The 18837-nt window shown below is 56.1% G+C and overlaps 1 protein-coding gene across 2 annotated transcripts in view; it reads left to right on the forward strand.

Moving 5' to 3' along the window:
• The window catches only part of EPHX1 (epoxide hydrolase 1), a 40141-nt gene that overhangs the window by 20689 nt on the left and 615 nt on the right, over positions 1 to 18837 (forward strand). Inside the window, exons 2-5 of one of the 2 annotated variants that reach the window (XM_034666600.1) lie at positions 882 to 1069; positions 3119 to 3299; positions 13317 to 13425; positions 18412 to 18537. In XM_034666600.1, the coding sequence (XP_034522491.1) occupies positions 887 to 1069; positions 3119 to 3299; positions 13317 to 13425; positions 18412 to 18537 (599 nt within the window). In that variant the 5' untranslated portion in view covers positions 882 to 886. Of the gene's footprint in view, positions 1 to 881; positions 1070 to 3118; positions 3300 to 11827; positions 11872 to 12336; positions 12543 to 13316; positions 13426 to 18411; positions 18538 to 18837 lie in introns of those variants that run through there. The other variant, XM_034666599.1, reaches the window with a different exon arrangement.

Below are 18837 nucleotides of genomic sequence, written 5' to 3' on the forward strand. Positions count from 1 at the left end.
GTTGCCTAGGGCTGGGCCATGCGGGGGGGGGGCATCAAAGGGCTGAGACCTAAGGAGTTGCTGTTTGTGGTGACGGGAATGTTCTAAAATTGTGGTTCTGGCCGCTCGTATCTGAGGATGTACTAAAAATCACCAGATCCGACACTTGAGGGTGAATTGTACAGCTTGTGACTTCTGTCCCCTAAAGCTGTTTTAAAATTACAGCTGAGACGTGTATATGGCCATATTCGGGCCTTGTAACACTCCCCCTGCCCCCCGAACCCGGTGAGCCTCTCAGCTCCCTGCTGGTCCCCGCTGTGCATGGGGACAGGTCCCTCTGGGAGACAGCAAGGGGCGGAGCCTCCAGAGCCCAGCACTCCTGGGGTGGGGGGGCACTCACGAGGGTGGAGAGAAGCTTCCAGAGCTGAAGGCCCCTCAGAGAACCACGAGGCCACGGAAGGGCAGCCCCCACACCCAGGGCTGTGGAGAAGCTGCCCTGCATTCATATTTTCCCAATTCGAAGAATGAATTTCATAGCTCAGTAGGAATACAGATGACTCTTGTCTTTCTTTTTCTCTTGGTTGCCAGTGCTTCCGGGTGCTTATATTCTTTTTCTCGGTCAGAAGTATATGAGGTCTGGGGCTCCTGGGGGGCTCCATCGGTTAAGGGTCTGACTCTTGATCTCAGCTCAGGTCTTGATCTCAGGGTCATAAGTTTGAGCCCTGCTTTGGGCCCCGTGCTGGGCGTGGTACTTACTTAAAAATTAAAAAAAAAAAAGTACATGACGTCAAGGGCCAGGTGGGTGGGAGAGCAAGTGGGGATTCAGTGTCTCTGGTGGGGGGTCGGGGGCCGGGGCGTGGCTGGGGGTCTCTGCGGCTGACCGACGCTGCTCGCTCTTGCAGGAACCATGTGGCTGGAAATTCTCCTCGCCTCTGTGCTGGGCTTTGCCATCTACTGGTTTGTTTCCCGGAACAAGGAGGAAACACTGCCTCTTGAAGATGGGTGGTGGGGGCCTGGGGCCAGGCCCGCTGCCGCTGAGGACGAGAGCATCCGCCCTTTCAAGGTGGAGACTTCCGAGGAGGAGATCGAGGTAAGAAAATCGAAGCAGGCGGGGCTGAGCAGAGGGGAGGGCGGTGGGGGCCCTTCTGTGGTTCCCATGAGGCTGGGGCTGGGACGGGCCTGGGGAGCGGGTTTCCCTCTGCTTTTCTCCCACTGGGCAGGTGCAGAGAGAGACATGCCCAGCCCGCCTGCTCTGCCCACCCGTCCCCTCCGCTCCTTCCTCCTCATTCTCCTCCTTCCCCTGCCCAAGGCCCAGCAGTGCCCAGGTGAGAGGGGGGTGCCGGCCGGCCCCGGGCATGTGCATCGAAGGTCGTGGAAAGCAGCCGCTTTCTCCTCCTTTGCGCCCCCATGAAATCCTGGGAGTGAGCTTGCAGGAGAAAGCCAGGAGGTTCTCATCAGGGCCCAGGTGGAGGTCCTGAGTGAGAGACAGGCCATGGTGACCTCAAACACTCGGGTACAGAGAAACTGCTGCAGGGTGAGCATTAATTATGCGCCGGCTGTGTGGTAGGTGTTTGTGGTCACTTTCAGTCCCTGCAGTGACCCTGTAGGGTGAGGACTGTCGTTCCCTCTACAGATGCAGAAATTGAAGCTCAGAGAGGTAAAGCAATTTACTCCAGGTGACTGAGATAATAAGCAGGATTCAAACTTGAGTCTGTCCCAACTCCAGAGCTTGTGCCCCTCCCCACGCTGGAGTTAGGGGGCCATGCCCAGCAAGGTGGGCTGCTAGGCCAGGAAGGTGAGTGGGACCTGGGACGTCCCTGCCCATTTTTGCTCTTGTTCTGTGCAAATTGGAGCACCTGCTGTACGCAGGAGCCGTCCTGGGTGCCCGGAGAGGAGAGAGGCCCTTCCCGCCATTAGCTCACAGTCCCATAATTGAGAGAAGGAATGGAGGTAAGGTAACTGAGGGCTTAGTAAGTGTAGACACCATAGGACGTGCCAATAAAAAGTGAGATTTCTGCAAAAAGCAGCGAGCTGCACCCAAGAGAAACCGGGCTGAGGCTCCTTGGGTAGGACTGACGCTGTTCAGGAGGCTGGGCCCTGAGGATAACACGCTTTTCGTGGGTTCTGAGTTCAGAGTCTAAAACATCCGAAACCTGGGTGCTGGAGGGCTCGGGAGGACACTGTCTGAGGAGGGAACACTTGGGAGGCCCCAAGAGCCGACACGGGTGTCCTAGCCTGATGCTCGCCATTAGGTTCGTGCCTTCTCTCCTGGTCTGTGTTTCACTGGGTGCTGAGTCTCAGAGTCTGCAAGCCACAGCCGTGGGACAACTCAGTCCTGCCCCCTGTTTATACAGCCCCCATGCTGAGGAATAGTTTTTACATCTTCGAACGGCTGAAAACAATCCAAAAAAGAACACTGTCTCGTGACCTGTGAAAATTACACGGCATGCAGATTTCAGTCCGTAAACAAAGTTTTATTGGAACACAGCTGTGTCCATTCGTCCTCGTCTTGTCTGTGGCTGCTTCCACGCTCCAAGGTCAGAGTGGACCAGAGGCAGCTTGAAAAGCCTAAAATAATTACTGTCTGGCCTCTGACAAAAAAGGTCTGCCAGTCCCTGCCATGTGTAAGCCTAGATAAACGTGGATTTCTCATATGATTTAAAACAAAGAGGAGAAGCAAACGTGAAGTCAGAGGTGAAGAACATAGCAGGGCTCCGTGGGCTCAGCGGCCGACTCTTGGTTTCAGCTCGGGTCACGAACTCAGGGTCTTGGGATAGAGCCCCGCATGGGGCTCTATGCTCAGCGGGGAGCCTGCTTGAGAGTCTCTCTCCCTCTGTCCTGCCCCGTTGCAAGTGCATGAGCACTTTTCGCTCTCAAATTTTAAAAACTGAAGAACGTAGGCTTTGGGAACAGCCGCTGTTGTGGGAAACTACGAGGTTCCTTCTGGGGTCGACCCGACAGCCCAGGACGCACGTGTGCAGACCGGCGGCCTTCTCATCCTCCGGTGGGCCGAGGCTCTGCCTCTCCCGTCACACGGTCTTGCGGTGGCAGGTTTCGCTCTGTCTTCTGGACACAAACCTGCCTTGTGCTCTGCGCCCCCCAACCCCTGTCTCTCCCCGGGGTCTCGCGTTTTCTCCAGGACTTACACCGAAGGATCGACAGCGTCCGTCTGACCCCCGCTTTGGAGGACGTGCGCTTCCATTTTGGCTTCAACTCCAAGTACCTGAGGAAAGTCCTTTCTTACTGGCGGAATGGCTTTGACTGGAAGAAGCAGGTGGAAATTCTCAACCGGTACCCGCACTTCAAGACTAAGATTGAAGGTACGTTTGCACAGCAGCAACTGGAGAGGGAGGTCGTGGGAGTGGCCTCCGTAGGCGCGGAACGTGACTTAGACCCAACTTGGAGTCCAGATACCGGTCCTCCAGATGTATTTGTGGGGTCACGTCGCTGGGGCAGAAAGAATGCCAAATCCCCACAAATCCAGGGGGGCTTCGAGCAAGACAGGAAAACACATAAATCATTTAAAAGCCAAAGAAATGCAGAATCGGGCCCAGTGATGGATCAGCCTTGAGAGGAGGGGGCGGAGGCCTGGGCCTGCCACGGTCTCGGGCAGCTCAGCCCCTCCCGAGGCTTTGGAGTTGGGGTGCCGTGTCTGCTCAGGGTGATTGGCCCATCAGATAGAGTCCTACAAAATATTGCCCTGTCTGCAGCTCTCAACCTCGTGTTTGCCCCTGGGTGGTAGGTTGTCCCATAGCTTCACCTGGAGGAAAGGCGCCTCTCGGATTGTCTTGGCAAGGTCCCCTCGAGGTCATTTGGCCTGAGGGAACAGTTTCCTCGGTGGAAAAGCATTTTTCCCCAGTTTGAGCAATAATTGAGACCCATCACGCGATGTAAGGTTGAGGCATTCAGCATGATGGCTTGGTTTATATTTGTTGTGAAATGATCACCGCAGGAAGGTCTGCTAACATCCAGCTTCTCGTACAGATACAAAAAAAAAAAAGAGAGAAAAGGAAACCCCTTTCTCTTTGTGGTGAGAGCTCTGGATTTTAACTTCCCTCCATGTCCCCCAGCAGCATCAGCTGTGCGACACCCCCGTGCTTCCTTACCTTGCACCTGGGGTTTGGACTCTCTGACCCCCTTCCTCCAGTTCCCCCTCCCCCCCCCGTAACCACATGTCTGATTTCTTCTTCTGAGTTTGTTTTCGTTTTTGTTTTAGATCCCATATATCAGTGAGATCCGGCGGTATTTGCCATTCTCTGGTGTATTTACTTAGCGTAAGGAGGGCATCATGTTGTCACGAGTGGTAGATCTTGGTTTTCTGTGGCTGAATAATATTCCGCTGTGCACATACGTACCACGACGTCTGTATCCGTTCTTCCATCCGTGGACGTGTCGTGGCTACTGCTAATAACGCTGCAGTGACCGTGGGGTGCAGGTGTCTTTTTGAATGTGGGTTTTCATTATTCACACACACACACACACACACACACACATATCCCAAAATGAGTTCCTGGACCATATGGTCATTCTGTTTTTCATTTTTCATGGAACCTCCGTACTCCTCCACAGGGGCTGCCCCCATTTACAATCCCAGCAGCAGAGCACGAGGGTCCCCTTGCTCTGCATCCTCGCCCACACCTGTTGTTTCCTGTGTTGCTGATTTTAGCCACGCTGACAGGTGTGAGGTGGTAGCTCATTGTGGTTTCGATTTGCATGTCCCTGATGCTGAGTGATGCTGAGCATTTTTTCATGTGTCTGTTGGCCGTCTGCATGTCTCTCTGGACAAGTGTCTGTTCGGGTTCTTTGCCCATGTTTTAATTGGGCGGTTTATCTGCTACTGAGTTGTAGGAGTTCTTTCTGTATTTTGGAGATGAACCCCTTATCACATTTATGGTTTGCACTTATGGTTTCCCATTCCACAGGTTGTCTTTTCACTTTGTGGATGGTTTCTTTTGCTGTGCAGAAGCTTTTTAGCTTGATGTTGTCCCACTTGTTTGTTTATTTTTTGAGAGAATGCACAGCGTGGGGTGGGAGGGGCAGAGGGAGAGAGAGACTCTTAAGCAGGCTATAGACCCAGCGTGGAGCCCAATGCGGGCCTCCATCTCATGACCCTGAGATCATGACCTGAGCCAAAATCAAGAGTCGGACACTCAACTGAGCCCCCCAGGCATCCCCAACTTACCTTTTGTTTTGTTTTAGTTGCTTGAGCTTGGGTGTCCCATGCAAGAAACCATCACCAGGACCCACATCGGGGGAGCTTTGTGTCTGTGTTTCCTTCTGGGAGTTTCGTGGTTTCAGGTCTTTCATTTAAGTCTTTGATCCATTTCGAGTTAATTTTCGTGAGTGGTGTGAGGTAGGGGTTCAGCTTCATTCTTTTCCACGTGACTATCTAGTTATCCCGGCGCCATTGATTGAAGAGACCGTCTTCTCTCATTGAGTGTTCTTGGCTCCCTCGCCAAAGATTAGATGACTGGATATGCCTGGGTTTATTTCCGGGCTCTCGGTTCTGTTCCATTGGTCTGTTGTCTGTTGGAAAAGCATATCTTAACCCCAGAAAAATTTAGAATCAAATGTTGGGTCGGTGGCTGGCTTGGTCGGTGGAGCACATGACTCTTGATCTGCAGGGTTGTGGGTTCGAGCCCCACGTGGGGTGTAGAGATTACTTAAAATCCTTAAAAATAATAATATAAAAAATAAAATCTTAAAAAAGCATATAGAAATGTTAGGAAACTCAAGCTCATACTGTTACTTTTTTAAAATGTATTTATTTTAATTATAGTAAAACCTACATAACAGAAAATTGACCACTTTGACTATTGTCAAGTGTAATACCCGGCTAAGTGGCATTCAGCACATTTATATCCTCGTGACCGTCACCACATCCATCTTCAGAACTTTTTTATTTTGCAAAACTGAAACTCTGTCCCCATTAAACAGTAATCCCCTTTTCTCCCCTTTCCCTCACCTCTGGAAACCACCATTCTACTTTCTGTCTCTGAATTTCAGTATGGATTCTGTATCTAAGTACCTCATATGAGTGGAATGTTTGTCCTTCTCTCTGGCTTACTGCACTCGGCACCGTGTCCTCAAAGTTCGTCCGTGTTGTAGCAGGTGTCAGGTTTTCCTTTTTTTTAAAGATTTTATTTATTTATTAGGGAGAGATAGAGCACAAGCAGGGGAAGCAGCAGAGGGAGAAGCAGACTCCCTGCTGAGCAGGGAGCCCAACATGGGACTCGATCCCAGGACCCCGGGATCACGACCTGAGCTGAAGGCAGACCCTGAACCGACTGAGCCACCCAGGCACGCCCCCCCCCATTTTTGGAATTGTAAATGTTCATCATGTTTGAAAGAATTTGGCTTTTCCAAGTAACGGACAGGACTTTGGTGTTCTGATTTAGAATATGTAACTGAGTAATGGATTTTGATCTGTGGTTTTATGTAAAAACCCTCCTAAGTTTAAATGCGGTGCTAGAAGATTTAGGATTCAGTTATAAGGATTTAGGATAGTTATAAATCTATCAAAATTCTGAGAATTACTTAAAGTACGTGGAGGACATATGGGTCAGCCGGATCAACGAAAGTCCCTAAAAAGGAGATTGGAATGTTTAGAGGGTGTCATTATACAAGTTTAGAAATGCAGCCATCCATTCGTCAAGGCCTCTGGACCGTCAACATTGCTTTGATTAATAAATACATGAGGGGCACCCGGCTGGCTCAGTCGGTAGAGCCATGGGACTCTGGATCTCGGGGGTCGTGAGTTCGAGCCCCACATTGGGTGTAGAGATGACTTAAAAATAAAATCTTAAAAAATCGTAATAAAAGGTAAACAATATAGAGAGAAGAATATTTGTAAGTTGAACTCAAAGGCGTAATAGAGAGCTAGGTTTTTAAATTTGTGACGTTAACAAGGGAGGACTGAGTTTACACACACATTAAGAGGGGACTTTGACATCTTCGTCATGAGCCTCCCAAGAGGGTCTAAGCCGCTTCGCCCAAGTGCGTCCGGGTCCTCGTATGTCATTTCCAAAGGTTGCCTCTTGCGTCGCTGGTGCTGGATGGCCTGGCTTCCTCGTGGTGATTGGGGTCACTCTGTTACCCCAGCTCTTCCCTGGCCTTCTAGCAGATTCTGACAGGCAGGGCACCTCCTGGACCCAGGCTTTCTGCCGGGGCTGGGGACGCAGCCAGACAATGGGGTCCCTGCCTTCACATAGGTGTGATGCTTACCATCCCAGCACAGGGTAAGGGTTTCTGTGAGGGAGGAGGTTCTGGGAGCTTTGTGAGCCCCCACGCACCACCTGGGAGTGTGACAGAAGGCTTCCTGGAGGAGGGGGCGTCTAAGCTGAGACTTCAAGGATGAATAGGAGTTGGCCACTTACATGGGGGAAGTGGTCCAGGAGGAGGAAACAGCACGTTTAAAAACCCAGAGGCAAGAGGCACTAAGGGGCCATTCCCTTCATGGAGGCTGTGGGCTGGAGAAAGCCTTACCCCTGGACATCATGGCTGCAGGTGCTCCAAAGGGGCCGACTTTGGGCATCGAGGCATCCCTGACCGCAGCCCGCTGTGACTGAACCCATGTACGGCTCAGCCACTTCCCCTGGCTGGTGGCCTGGCCCTGGCCCAGCGAACCTTCGTGCGTCTCTTTCCCTGGTCCCCGGCCTGGGTGGTCCAGAAGGCCTCCCTCCTCCCTCCGTCTGCTGCCGTCCTCGTGCATCCCTCATGCTCAGACCTTTCTGCGGTCCTCTCCGCCCCTCCTCCCGTGTTCTGGGCTCTGCATTTGCTTCCCTGTCCTGTGGGGAGGCCGGGGCCTCCCTCTGGAGGTCAGTCTCTAGCCCCAGAGTCTGGGAGTGAAGCGGGCAGGGCCTCCGGGGGCCTCAGGGCAGCCCAACCCAACCCCTGCAGAGAGGACAGCATTGCTGAGTCATCGGGAGGCCGAGGTTCAGGGCCAGAACCAGCTTGGGCCTTTACCCTTTATGTCCAGCCCCTGTCCCGGCTCGGGCCCTGGGCCCTGACAGCCCCCCTCAGTGCTGCCCTCGCCACCCACCAGGCCCAGCACCCAGCCTGGCTCCTCTGTTCAGAGCCCACAGCCTGGGCCTGGACCGCTCCAGGGCACCACGTGCAAGCTGGGAAACCCCGGGTGGAGGGAGCAGGGGGGTTTGCTTCCTCTGCCAAGGGAAGCCCCCTGTAGGACAAATGAGGAAGTACGGGCTTTTAACATTTTTCTTCGTTTTTAAAATTTAAATATTTAAAATTCAAAAACTGCACAAGGACACGGACAGTGAAAAGGCAGCTTTGGTCTCGGCCCTTCCCCCCGACCTCCAGTTCCTGCTCCGGGACATTTTCTGCTTCCCTCACACGCGTGCTCACACGCACAGCTCCACCCGTGCACACCAGCATGCGTGGGTATGCGTGGGGCTCCCAGCCGTACACACGGATGAGTTAGAAATCTCACATCATGCGGCGTGTTCCGAAGGACGAAGGTTACCTTCCAAAATGAACTCTAGAACAGGAGTGAATATAGCAACGTAGAGGGACCCACAAAAAGGCTCCAAAATAGATTGTATGTAGGCTTCTATTTTTGTTCGAAGAAAGTTACGATACGTGAGTACTTTTTTAAAAAGTCTGAACCGGGGGGCGCCAGGGGGCACACTCAGTTGAGCATCTGACTCTTGGTTTTGGCTCAGGTCGTGATCTTGGGGTCATGAGATCGAGCCCCGTGTCGGGCTCTGCGCTCGGCTCAGAGTTTGCTTGAGATTCTCTCTCCCTCTCTCTCTGCCCCTCCCCCCCCCGCTCACTCGTGCTGCTCTCTCTCTCTCTCTAATCTTAAAAAAAGAAAAAGTGTGAACTGTCAGAGTCCAGAGGAGTCTAAAGAGACATGACAGCTGAATGTAACGTGGGGTCTTGGGTGGGATGCTGGAACAGGAAAAGGTAAGGTTAGGTAAAAACTCAGGACATCTGAGCCATATTCCATGGTCTGTGGACACCAGTGTTATTCAGCCTTTAAAAAGAAGGAAACCCTGCCTTAGGTGACCACGTGGATGAACCTCGAGGACATTCCGCTGCATGAAATAAGCCGGTCCTACAAGGACAAATACTGCACGGTACCACGTACGGGGGATCCCAGATTGTCCAGCTCACAGAAGCAGAGAGGAGGATGGTGGGGGCCGGGAAGTGGGGAGACAGGGAGACACTTGGTAACAGGTGTAGAGTCGCAGTTTTGCCAGTTGAGTAAGTTCTAGACGCTGGCCAGGCTGCATCATGCCCGCGGTCGGTGGTACTGGATGTCACGCTTGCCAATTTGAGAGGAAGGATTAAATGTTCTTCCTACCATAAAATTTTAAAAATAAAAATGTTTCTAAAACGAAGGAGATCTGAATAAATGATGGACTTGAGAGGAGTTATTAATGTATCAGTACTTGTTCATTGCTTGTAACAAATGTACCAGACTAACGTAGCCGCTAATGACCGGGAAACTGGGTGTGGGTTCATGGGAACTTCCTGTACTATCCTCACTATTTTTCTATAAACCTGAAATTGTTCCAAAATCGGGGCGCCAGGCTGGCTCCATGGAGCGTGTGACTTTTTTATTTTAAGTAGGCTCCACCCTGAGATCAAGGCCTGAGCCAAAACCAAGAGTCAGACGCTTAACCGACTGAGCCACCCAGGCGCCCCGAACATGGTAATCTTGACCTTGGGGTTGTGAGTTCGAGCCCCACCTTGAGCATAGGGATCCCTTAAAAAAATCGTTCCAAAATAACAAATTTATTTTTAAAAATTTGGAAAGACAACACAGTGTTCTCTTCAGGTAGTGGTATAAATGTGTGATTTTCCCCCTTTTGATTTATCTGTATTTTCTGTTTCTTACAGTAAACATATATTATTTATGTAATGAATTAATAACCAACCAGAACGTGAGCTGGTCGTGGTGCCGGGCTGCAGATGTGACAGCAGCATGGGCTGCGTTTGCCTTGAACACCCAGGTGCTCTCCGGGCCACTTGCCTGGGAAGGAGGGACTCAGGGAGGCCTGGAGCCCATTCACCCGCCCTCGGCCTGGACGCGTTCCTAGTGCCCAGCACTCGACCTTAAAAAAAACAGTCTCCACTTAAGAAAAGTTATGCTTTGAATTTATATCCCTTGTAGAAAAATTAGGAAATACAGAAAACCTCAAAAAAGAAAATAATTCAGGGGCGCCTGGGTGGTTCAGTTGGTTAAGCATCTGCCAGCAGCTCAGGTCACGATCTCAGGGTCCTGGGATCAAGCCCCCACCATCTGCTCCCTGCTCAGTGGGGAGTCTGCTTCTCCCTCTGTCCCCACTGCCCCCCACTTGTGCTCTGTGTCTCAAATAAATACATAAAATCTTCAAAAAAAAATTCACTTGAAATTTTATTGCTCGGAGACAACTACTTTTTATGTGGTCTGTCCTTCCAGACTTTAAAATTTATATACGTATGAGTTCATATACACACAGTGTATGTATATGCACACGTATGACTGCTTACAAAAATTAGATATTTGACTTGGTAACTTGCTTTTACCACTTGGCACTGTACTGTTTTACATGTAAAATAAATACACATTTACACGGTCATCTTCAACCAGTGTATTACAGTCTCTAGTGCTGAATATACAGAAGTTTTTTTCCCCAAATATTTTTTTTTCTTTTTTTTAAGATTTTATTTGTCAGAGAGACAGAGCACAAGCAGGGGGAGCAGAGGCAGAGGGAGAAGCAGACTCCCCGCTGAGCAGGGAGCCCGACACAGGACTCGATCCCAGGACCCCGGGATGATGACCTGAGCCGAAGACAGACGTCTTACCAACTGAGCCCCCCAGGCGCCCCTCAGTCTTTTTTTTGAAGGTTTTACATTTAAGTGATCGTCACACCCGACATGGGGCTCGAACCTACAAGCCCCAGATCAGGAGTCGCGTGCTTGCGGGAATGAGCCGGCCAGGCGCCCTCCCGTGGGGCTCACGTTATTCAGCCGCGTTCGCTGAGGCCTCCGGGAGCAGGGACCTGTTCTGGGCTCTGGGAAGTCTGTGGTGCTGGAGCAGTCCGGGCCCCGGGCTTGCGGGGCTCACGCTCTGCTGTGTGGGGGGCATGGTCACGGTCTGTCCCTTGCAGGGCGGCCGTGCGGCTGGAGCACCGAGTGGGCATGAGGCCAGCACGGGCGGCCGCGGCTGTGCTCAGTACCGTGGGGCGCTGCGGGTGCCGTACCCACTGCTTGGGCTCTGGGGCCGCAGGGCCTGACCGACACGCAGAGGGCCTCCCCAGTTGTGGGGCCTCCCCCCTCCCCGCGGGCTGACTCGGTCTGTCCCCCAGGGCTGGACATCCACTTCATCCACGTGAAGCCGCCCCAGCCGCTGTCCGGCTGCACCCCGAAGCCCCTGCTGATGGTGCACGGCTGGCCCGGCTCCTTCTACGAGTTTTATAAGATCATCCCGCTCCTGACTGACCCCAGGAAGCACGGCCTGAGCGACGAGCATGTTTTCGAAGTCATCTGCCCTTGCATTCCTGGCTATGGCTTCTCGGAGGCGTCTTCCAAAAAGGGTACAGTGGCGGGGGCGGGGGGGTGGCTGCTGCTGGGGGCCAGGTCTTCCCACAGGCGGGGAGACAGCCGGGACAGCTGCCCTCGGGGCCTGGGGAGCCAGATGGCCAGCGCCCCTTCTCTGGCTTTGCTGGGTGCTGCAGGAGGGGGATGGGCAGAGCAGCGGTCCTTAGCGGCCAGTGCCGGCCTCGGGGCCTGGACTCTTGCGCTCTCAGGAGCTCCCTGCCCCGGGGCAGGGCCGCCTCTGGGCCCTGGGCTGTCCCAGGGCAGCCCACGGGCAGCACGGGCCCCCAGAACCTCGCTGGTGCCGGGNTCTCTGATCTGCACCAACATGGCCCAGATGGTGCCCAGGTGAGGGTCCCTGTTGGGGGGGTGAGGTAGCCATCCGTGCAGGGGGGTCCACCTGGGCACGCGGTCTGAGTCTAGGAGTGTCCTCTTCCCAGGGGCTACCCAGGCGGGAGGGGAGGGAGGGCCCCCCCGCCACCCTGCTGTTCCTGGGCCACCTTGACGTGGATTCTCTCTCTCTTGGGTGTCACGTGGGGTTGGGGACTCTGGGCCAGGTGCCCAGGCAGAGAGGGCCAGATAGAGGAGGGGAAAGTCAGGCAATGGACCTTTCTGGTGGACCAAGCCCCAGAAGAGACCAGAGCTTTCTAGAAACCCTGTATTCCCCCCGCAACCCCCTCCTCCCCGTCATGGGCCACCCCAGAGGGGCAGATTCCAAGAGGGCTGGCGCTTCGCATCCCAGGCGGCCGCTGGCCCGTCTCCCCTCCCCCCAGCCCTGCGCCAGCCTCACCTGGACCCTCTCTCTGCCCTCAGCCACGTGAAAGGCCTGCATCTGAACATGGCTTTCGTTTTAAATCCCGGCACCCTGACCTTTCTCCTGGGACAGCGTTTCCCGAGGCTTTTCGGCTACACGCAGAGGGATGTCGAGCTGCTGAGCCCCTTCAAGGAGAAGGTTTTCTACAGCTTGATGAGGGAGAGCGGTTATATGCACATTCAGTGCACCAAACCTGACACTGTGGGTGAGTGCAGGGCGGGCTCACAGGCCTCCCGTTTAGCCCGGTGTGGGCCAGGGGGCCTCACCCACCCCGCCACACTGCTCCGGGATGAAAACCTCCCGGGAGGGACCCGAACCCGAACTCTTTGTCACGCTGCAGTTCTGGGCACAGGTCAGGCGGTGCATGGCCAGCACATTCCAGACAGCTGCTTGAGCTGATTCCGGGACCTTGACCCCTGACCCCTGCACCCTGAGCCTGAGTTGAGGAGGGAGCCTGGGGGCCTGGCAGCCTGGGGGCCAGGACGGGGGTGGGGGTGGAGGGGGTCGATATTCATTTGGAGCTATTCCCCTAATTTGGACTTTTAGGGTTGTTTATTTTTCACGAATCAGAGCATATAAACTAAAAACCCCACTTTTTTTTTTTGTTTTTTAATTTATTTGAGTCCTCTCTATACCCAGGGTGGGGCTCAAACTCATGCCCCCAAGATCGAGTTGCATGCTCCCCTGACTGAGCCAGCCAGGCACCCCCAAACCCCACCTTTTTAAAAACAGCATTCATACATATTTCTCATCTGAATCGCCCCAAACATGGGAAGCCGCCCATGTAGTGAATGGACCCCCGGAAGCAGTGGGGGCAGTGTTACCCCTTTTTCTCACATGCCAGTTCCAAGGCCGAGGGTTAAGTAGATGGGGGTGCATGAGCACCCCAGCAGTTAGGGCACAGCTGTACCCCGACACAGGGCCCTGACCGCTGGCTGGTCCCAGGCCTGAGTCCCTCCCCCGCTGCGTCCCACCCCAGGCTGCGCTCTGAACGACTCTCCCGTGGGCCTGGCCGCCTATATCCTGGAGAAGTTTTCCACCTGGACCAACCCGGAGTTCCGAGACCTGGAGGACGGAGGCCTGGAGAGGTGAGAGGCCACCTGCCAGCCCCCGGCCGGCGCGTTCCAGCCACTGCGGGGCGCCCCTCACACCCTCACCCTGGGGAGCACGGCCCCAGTTCCTCCGGATGAGGAAGTGGAGACGCAGAGAGGCCCAGCGACTCGCTCCAGGCCTCAGCGTGGAGTGGTCAGGAATAGGACGCAGGGCTCGAGAATGTGCTCCTTTTGCTAACCAGCCGCCTCCCCGACCAGCGGATCTAGAGGGCAGCGTGCGCCCCTTTATGGCCAAGAGGCAGGAGCAGCCAGGGCCTCCCCCTCCCGAGCGCACGAGAGCCGGGCATTGTGGCCAGCTGACTGGGTGACCTGGGGAAGCCAGGCCTGGAGGCAGCTGCGGGGAGCCTCGGAGGCCAGAGCCTCTTCAGTGTGTGAATCCCGGGCCTCTGGCCTGACTCAGGCTCCATCAGGGTCAGCCCTGATCCAGCTTCTCCAGTACCCATCCCCCTCGTCATTGCTTCGGGGCACACAGAGCACCCGACACAGTGCTGGGGTGGGGTGAGGTGGGGCTGGCACCCACCTCGGGTGCAGGGACCGAGTCTAGGTCGTGCTCTAGCCCCAGCACCTAGAAGGCGGCCAGGTATTCAGTAGGCGCTCAACAAACACGCACTGGACGAAGGAGCTCTGAAAGACTGTGTGAGTCAGAGAAGGGAGGATTTGCTCCTTCTATGGGACAGGGAGGGAAAAGGACAGGGAGATGCTATTGGATCTGGGCCTTGAAGGCTGAGTAGGAGTTTGCCAGTGGAGAGGATGGAAGAAGAGAATTCAGGCAGAGAGAAGAGCAGAAGCGAGGGTGGAAGCGATAGAAACTCGAGGTGCTCTTGGAAAGGCTGACTCGCCGAGGCCGGGTGTGCAGGCACCAGATCGGGAGCCCACGCACAAGCCCTCACGCTGGGATCCGTTCCCCGCCCCACACCAGGCAGGACCCAGGGACGACGGGGCTCCACCAGCAGCTCTTTGGCAAGGGGTGGCCCTGCTCCTTGCCGACCAATACCTGCAGCTGGACACGGCACAGATGAGCTCAGCGCTGTGTTCTAGAAAGATCACTGACTGCACTAGGGTGGGGATGGTCGGTGTGGTCGTTTTCAAGCTGTGATCAGAGCTCAGGGGGAGATGGGAGCCCTTGGGCATCTTGCCAAAAGCCGGTTCACGGGGGTTTAAATGTTGATTCTGTTTGCGTCTCATCGGCCAGTTTCCATTCTGTCATCAAAAGAGCATTTCAGGGGAGNTCTCTGATCTGCACCAACATGGCCCAGATGGTGCCCAGGTGAGGGTCCCTGTTGGGGGGGTGAGGTAGCCATCCGTGCAGGGGGGTCCACCTGGGCACGCGGTCTGAGTCTAGGAGTGTCCTCTTCCCAGGGGCTACCCAGGCGGGAGGGGAGGGAGGGCCCCCCCGCCACCCTGCTGTTCCTGGGCCACCTTGACGTGGATTCTCTCTCTCTTGGGTGTCACGTGGGGTTGGGGACTCTGGGCCAGGTGCCCAGGCAGAGAGGGCCAGATAGAGGAGGGGAAAGTCAGGCAATGGACCTTTCTGGTGGACCAAGCCCCAGAAGAGACCAGAGCTTTCTAGAAACCCTGTATTCCCCCCGCAACCCCCTCCTCCCCGTCATGGGCCACCCCAGAGGGGCAGATTCCAAGAGGGCTGGCGCTTCGCATCCCAGCCCCGCGGCCGCCGGCCCGTCTCCCCTCCCCCCAGCCCTGCGCCAGCCTCACCTGGACCCTCTCTCTGCCCTCAGCCACGTGAAAGGCCTGCATCTGAACATGGCTTTCGTTTTAAATCCCGGCACCCTGACCTTTCTCCTGGGACAGCGTTTCCCGAGGCTTTTCGGCTACACGCAGAGGGATGTCGAGCTGCTGAGCCCCTTCAAGGAGAAGGTTTTCTACAGCTTGATGAGGGAGAGCGGTTATATGCACATTCAGTGCACCAAACCTGACACTGTGGGTGAGTGCAGGGCGGGCTCACAGGCCTCCCGTTTAGCCCGGTGTGGGCCAGGGGGCCTCACCCACCCCGCCACACTGCTCCGGGATGAAAACCTCCCGGGAGGGACCCGAACCCGAACTCTTTGTCACGCTGCAGTTCTGGGCACAGGTCAGGCGGTGCATGGCCAGCACATTCCAGACAGCTGCTTGAGCTGATTCCGGGACCTTGACCCCTGACCCCTGCACCCTGAGCCTGAGTTGAGGAGGGAGCCTGGGGGCCTGGCAGCCTGGGGGCCAGGACGGGGGTGGGGGTGGAGGGGGTCGATATTCATTTGGAGCTATTCCCCTAATTTGGACTTTTAGGGTTGTTTATTTTTCACGAATCAGAGCATATAAACTAAAAACCCCACTTTTTTTTTTTGTTTTTTAATTTATTTGAGTCCTCTCTATACCCAGGGTGGGGCTCAAACTCATGCCCCCAAGATCGAGTTGCATGCTCCCCTGACTGAGCCAGCCAGGCACCCCCAAACCCCACCTTTTTAAAAACAGCATTCATACATATTTCTCATCTGAATCGCCCCAAACATGGGAAGCCGCCCATGTAGTGAATGGACCCCCGGAAGCAGTGGGGGCAGTGTTACCCCTTTTTCTCACATGCCAGTTCCAAGGCCGAGGGTTAAGTAGATGGGGGTGCATGAGCACCCCAGCAGTTAGGGCACAGCTGTACCCCGACACAGGGCCCTGACCGCTGGCTGGTCCCAGGCCTGAGTCCCTCCCCCGCTGCGTCCCACCCCAGGCTGCGCTCTGAACGACTCTCCCGTGGGCCTGGCCGCCTATATCCTGGAGAAGTTTTCCACCTGGACCAACCCGGAGTTCCGAGACCTGGAGGACGGAGGCCTGGAGAGGTGAGAGGCCACCTGCCAGCCCCCGGCCGGCGCGTTCCAGCCACTGCGGGGCGCCCCTCACACCCTCACCCTGGGGAGCACGGCCCCAGTTCCTCCGGATGAGGAAGTGGAGACGCAGAGAGGCCCAGCGACTCGCTCCAGGCCTCAGCGTGGAGTGGTCAGGAATAGGACGCAGGGCTCGAGAATGTGCTCCTTTTGCTAACCAGCCGCCTCCCCGACCAGCGGATCTAGAGGGCAGCGTGCGCCCCTTTATGGCCAAGAGGCAGGAGCAGCCAGGGCCTCCCCCTCCCGAGCGCACGAGAGCCGGGCATTGTGGCCAGCTGACTGGGTGACCTGGGGAAGCCAGGCCTGGAGGCAGCTGCGGGGAGCCTCGGAGGCCAGAGCCTCTTCAGTGTGTGAATCCCGGGCCTCTGGCCTGACTCAGGCTCCATCAGGGTCAGCCCTGATCCAGCTTCTCCAGTACCCATCCCCCTCGTCATTGCTTCGGGGCACACAGAGCACCCGACACAGTGCTGGGGTGGGGTGAGGTGGGGCTGGCACCCACCTCGGGTGCAGGGACCGAGTCTAGGTCGTGCTCTAGCCCCAGCACCTAGAAGGCGGCCAGGTATTCAGTAGGCGCTCAACAAACACGCACTGGACGAAGGAGCTCTGAAAGACTGTGTGAGTCAGAGAAGGGAGGATTTGCTCCTTCTATGGGACAGGGAGGGAAAAGGACAGGGAGATGCTATTGGATCTGGGCCTTGAAGGCTGAGTAGGAGTTTGCCAGTGGAGAGGATGGAAGAAGAGAATTCAGGCAGAGAGAAGAGCAGAAGCGAGGGTGGAAGCGATAGAAACTCGAGGTGCTCTTGGAAAGGCTGACTCGCCGAGGCCGGGTGTGCAGGCACCAGATCGGGAGCCCACGCACAAGCCCTCACGCTGGGATCCGTTCCCCGCCCCACACCAGGCAGGACCCAGGGACGACGGGGCTCCACCAGCAGCTCTTTGGCAAGGGGTGGCCCTGCTCCTTGCCGACCAATACCTGCAGCTGGACACGGCACAGATGAGCTCAGCGCTGTGTTCTAGAAAGATCACTGACTGCACTAGGGTGGGGATGGTCGGTGTGGTCGTTTTCAAGCTGTGATCAGAGCTCAGGGGGAGATGGGAGCCCTTGGGCATCTTGCCAAAAGCCGGTTCACGGGGGTTTAAATGTTGATTCTGTTTGCGTCTCATCGGCCAGTTTCCATTCTGTCATCNCCCCCCCGGGGCCCCCCCCCNCCCCGCTCTGAGCTGCACCCGTTGGGAGTGGGACAGGGGTTAGGGTTTCACGTAAGTTAAAATGTGGTGCCGGGGATAAAATGGCCAAACGGCGGACGCACACAAGCAAATTCAGCAAATTGGCCGTTTTGGGCAAATGGGCTTCCGAGGAATCCGCTAAACTTAACTGGCGCAGAGCCCGGAGCGAGCTGAGTGGGAGCGGCCGCGTGTAGCTCCCTTCAGGCAGTGACGTCAGCCCGGGGGAGGGGAGAGCGGGATAGCCAGGGCTCAGAGGGGACAGTGGGGGTGGGGAGAGGAGGCAGCCAGGGCTCAGTGGGGGTCGGGGGAGGCAGCAGCCAAGGCAGGCCTCTGTACCTGTCCCCTACACTACAGGGACACCTTCATGGAGTAGGAACTAGGGAGTGAGCAGGGAAGCCTCTGAGTGTGTGCGCGTGTGTGCCCACGTGGATTTGGGTGCAGACGTGTGTGCACGCGTGTGTGGGTGCACTCGGATCTGTGCCTGTGTGTCAGCCAGGGGCTCAGCAGAGATGCGGCGCCCACATCCGGCGTGGACATGCTGCGTGGGAGGTGCCCGCCTGGTGCTGGACCGTGATCTGGAGCCCAGGGAGGGATCGATCAGAGGAAAGGACTTTCTCTGGGCTCTGGGGGGAGTGAGCGGGCCGGGCCGCAGCCGGGGGAGCAGGGAGGAGCCCTGGCTTCCTGGCTGCAGAAGTGAGGAGCCCATACCTGAATGGGGGGCAGGCAAGTGGAGGTGGGCAGTGGGGGGGCAGGGGAGAGGGGACGGAGGGGAGGCGGGAAGGCAGGCCTGGGTGGCATGGACACCGGAGTGTGGGCAGGGGAGGGAGGCCTGGCACTGAGGGGCCTTCCGGGGCTGCTTCTGCAGGAAGTTCTCGCTGGACGAGCTGCTGACCAACGTCATGCTCTACTGGACGACAGGCAGCATCACCTCCTCGCAGCGCTTCTACAAGGAGAACCTGGGCCAGGGCTTCAGGGCCAACAAGCATGACCGGTGAGTCTGGCGGGCACCTGCCCTTGACCCCCAGGGAGGACCTCTGATGGCGGGACCGTACAGCCTGGCCTCCCGGGTGCCTGGGATGAGAACACGGTGGCAGTTAGCTCACCGAGGGGACGCCGGGCTGCCAGGGGGCCAGGATGCTGGCCTGGTGTGGCATGGGCGGTTCTGGGACATCCGGCCCCTCGGGTGGCTTCGGAGGGAAAGGGGAATGAGGCCGGGGGGAGGGGGGTGCCTGGCCACTGTCCATCCCCCTCAGCCTGTGGAGAGCCTGCGTGTTCTCCAGCCCACCCGGCC

This window comes from Ailuropoda melanoleuca, chromosome 8 (assembly GCF_002007445.2).
Source record: "Ailuropoda melanoleuca isolate Jingjing chromosome 8, ASM200744v2, whole genome shotgun sequence".
NCBI lineage: Eukaryota > Metazoa > Chordata > Mammalia > Carnivora > Ursidae > Ailuropoda > Ailuropoda melanoleuca.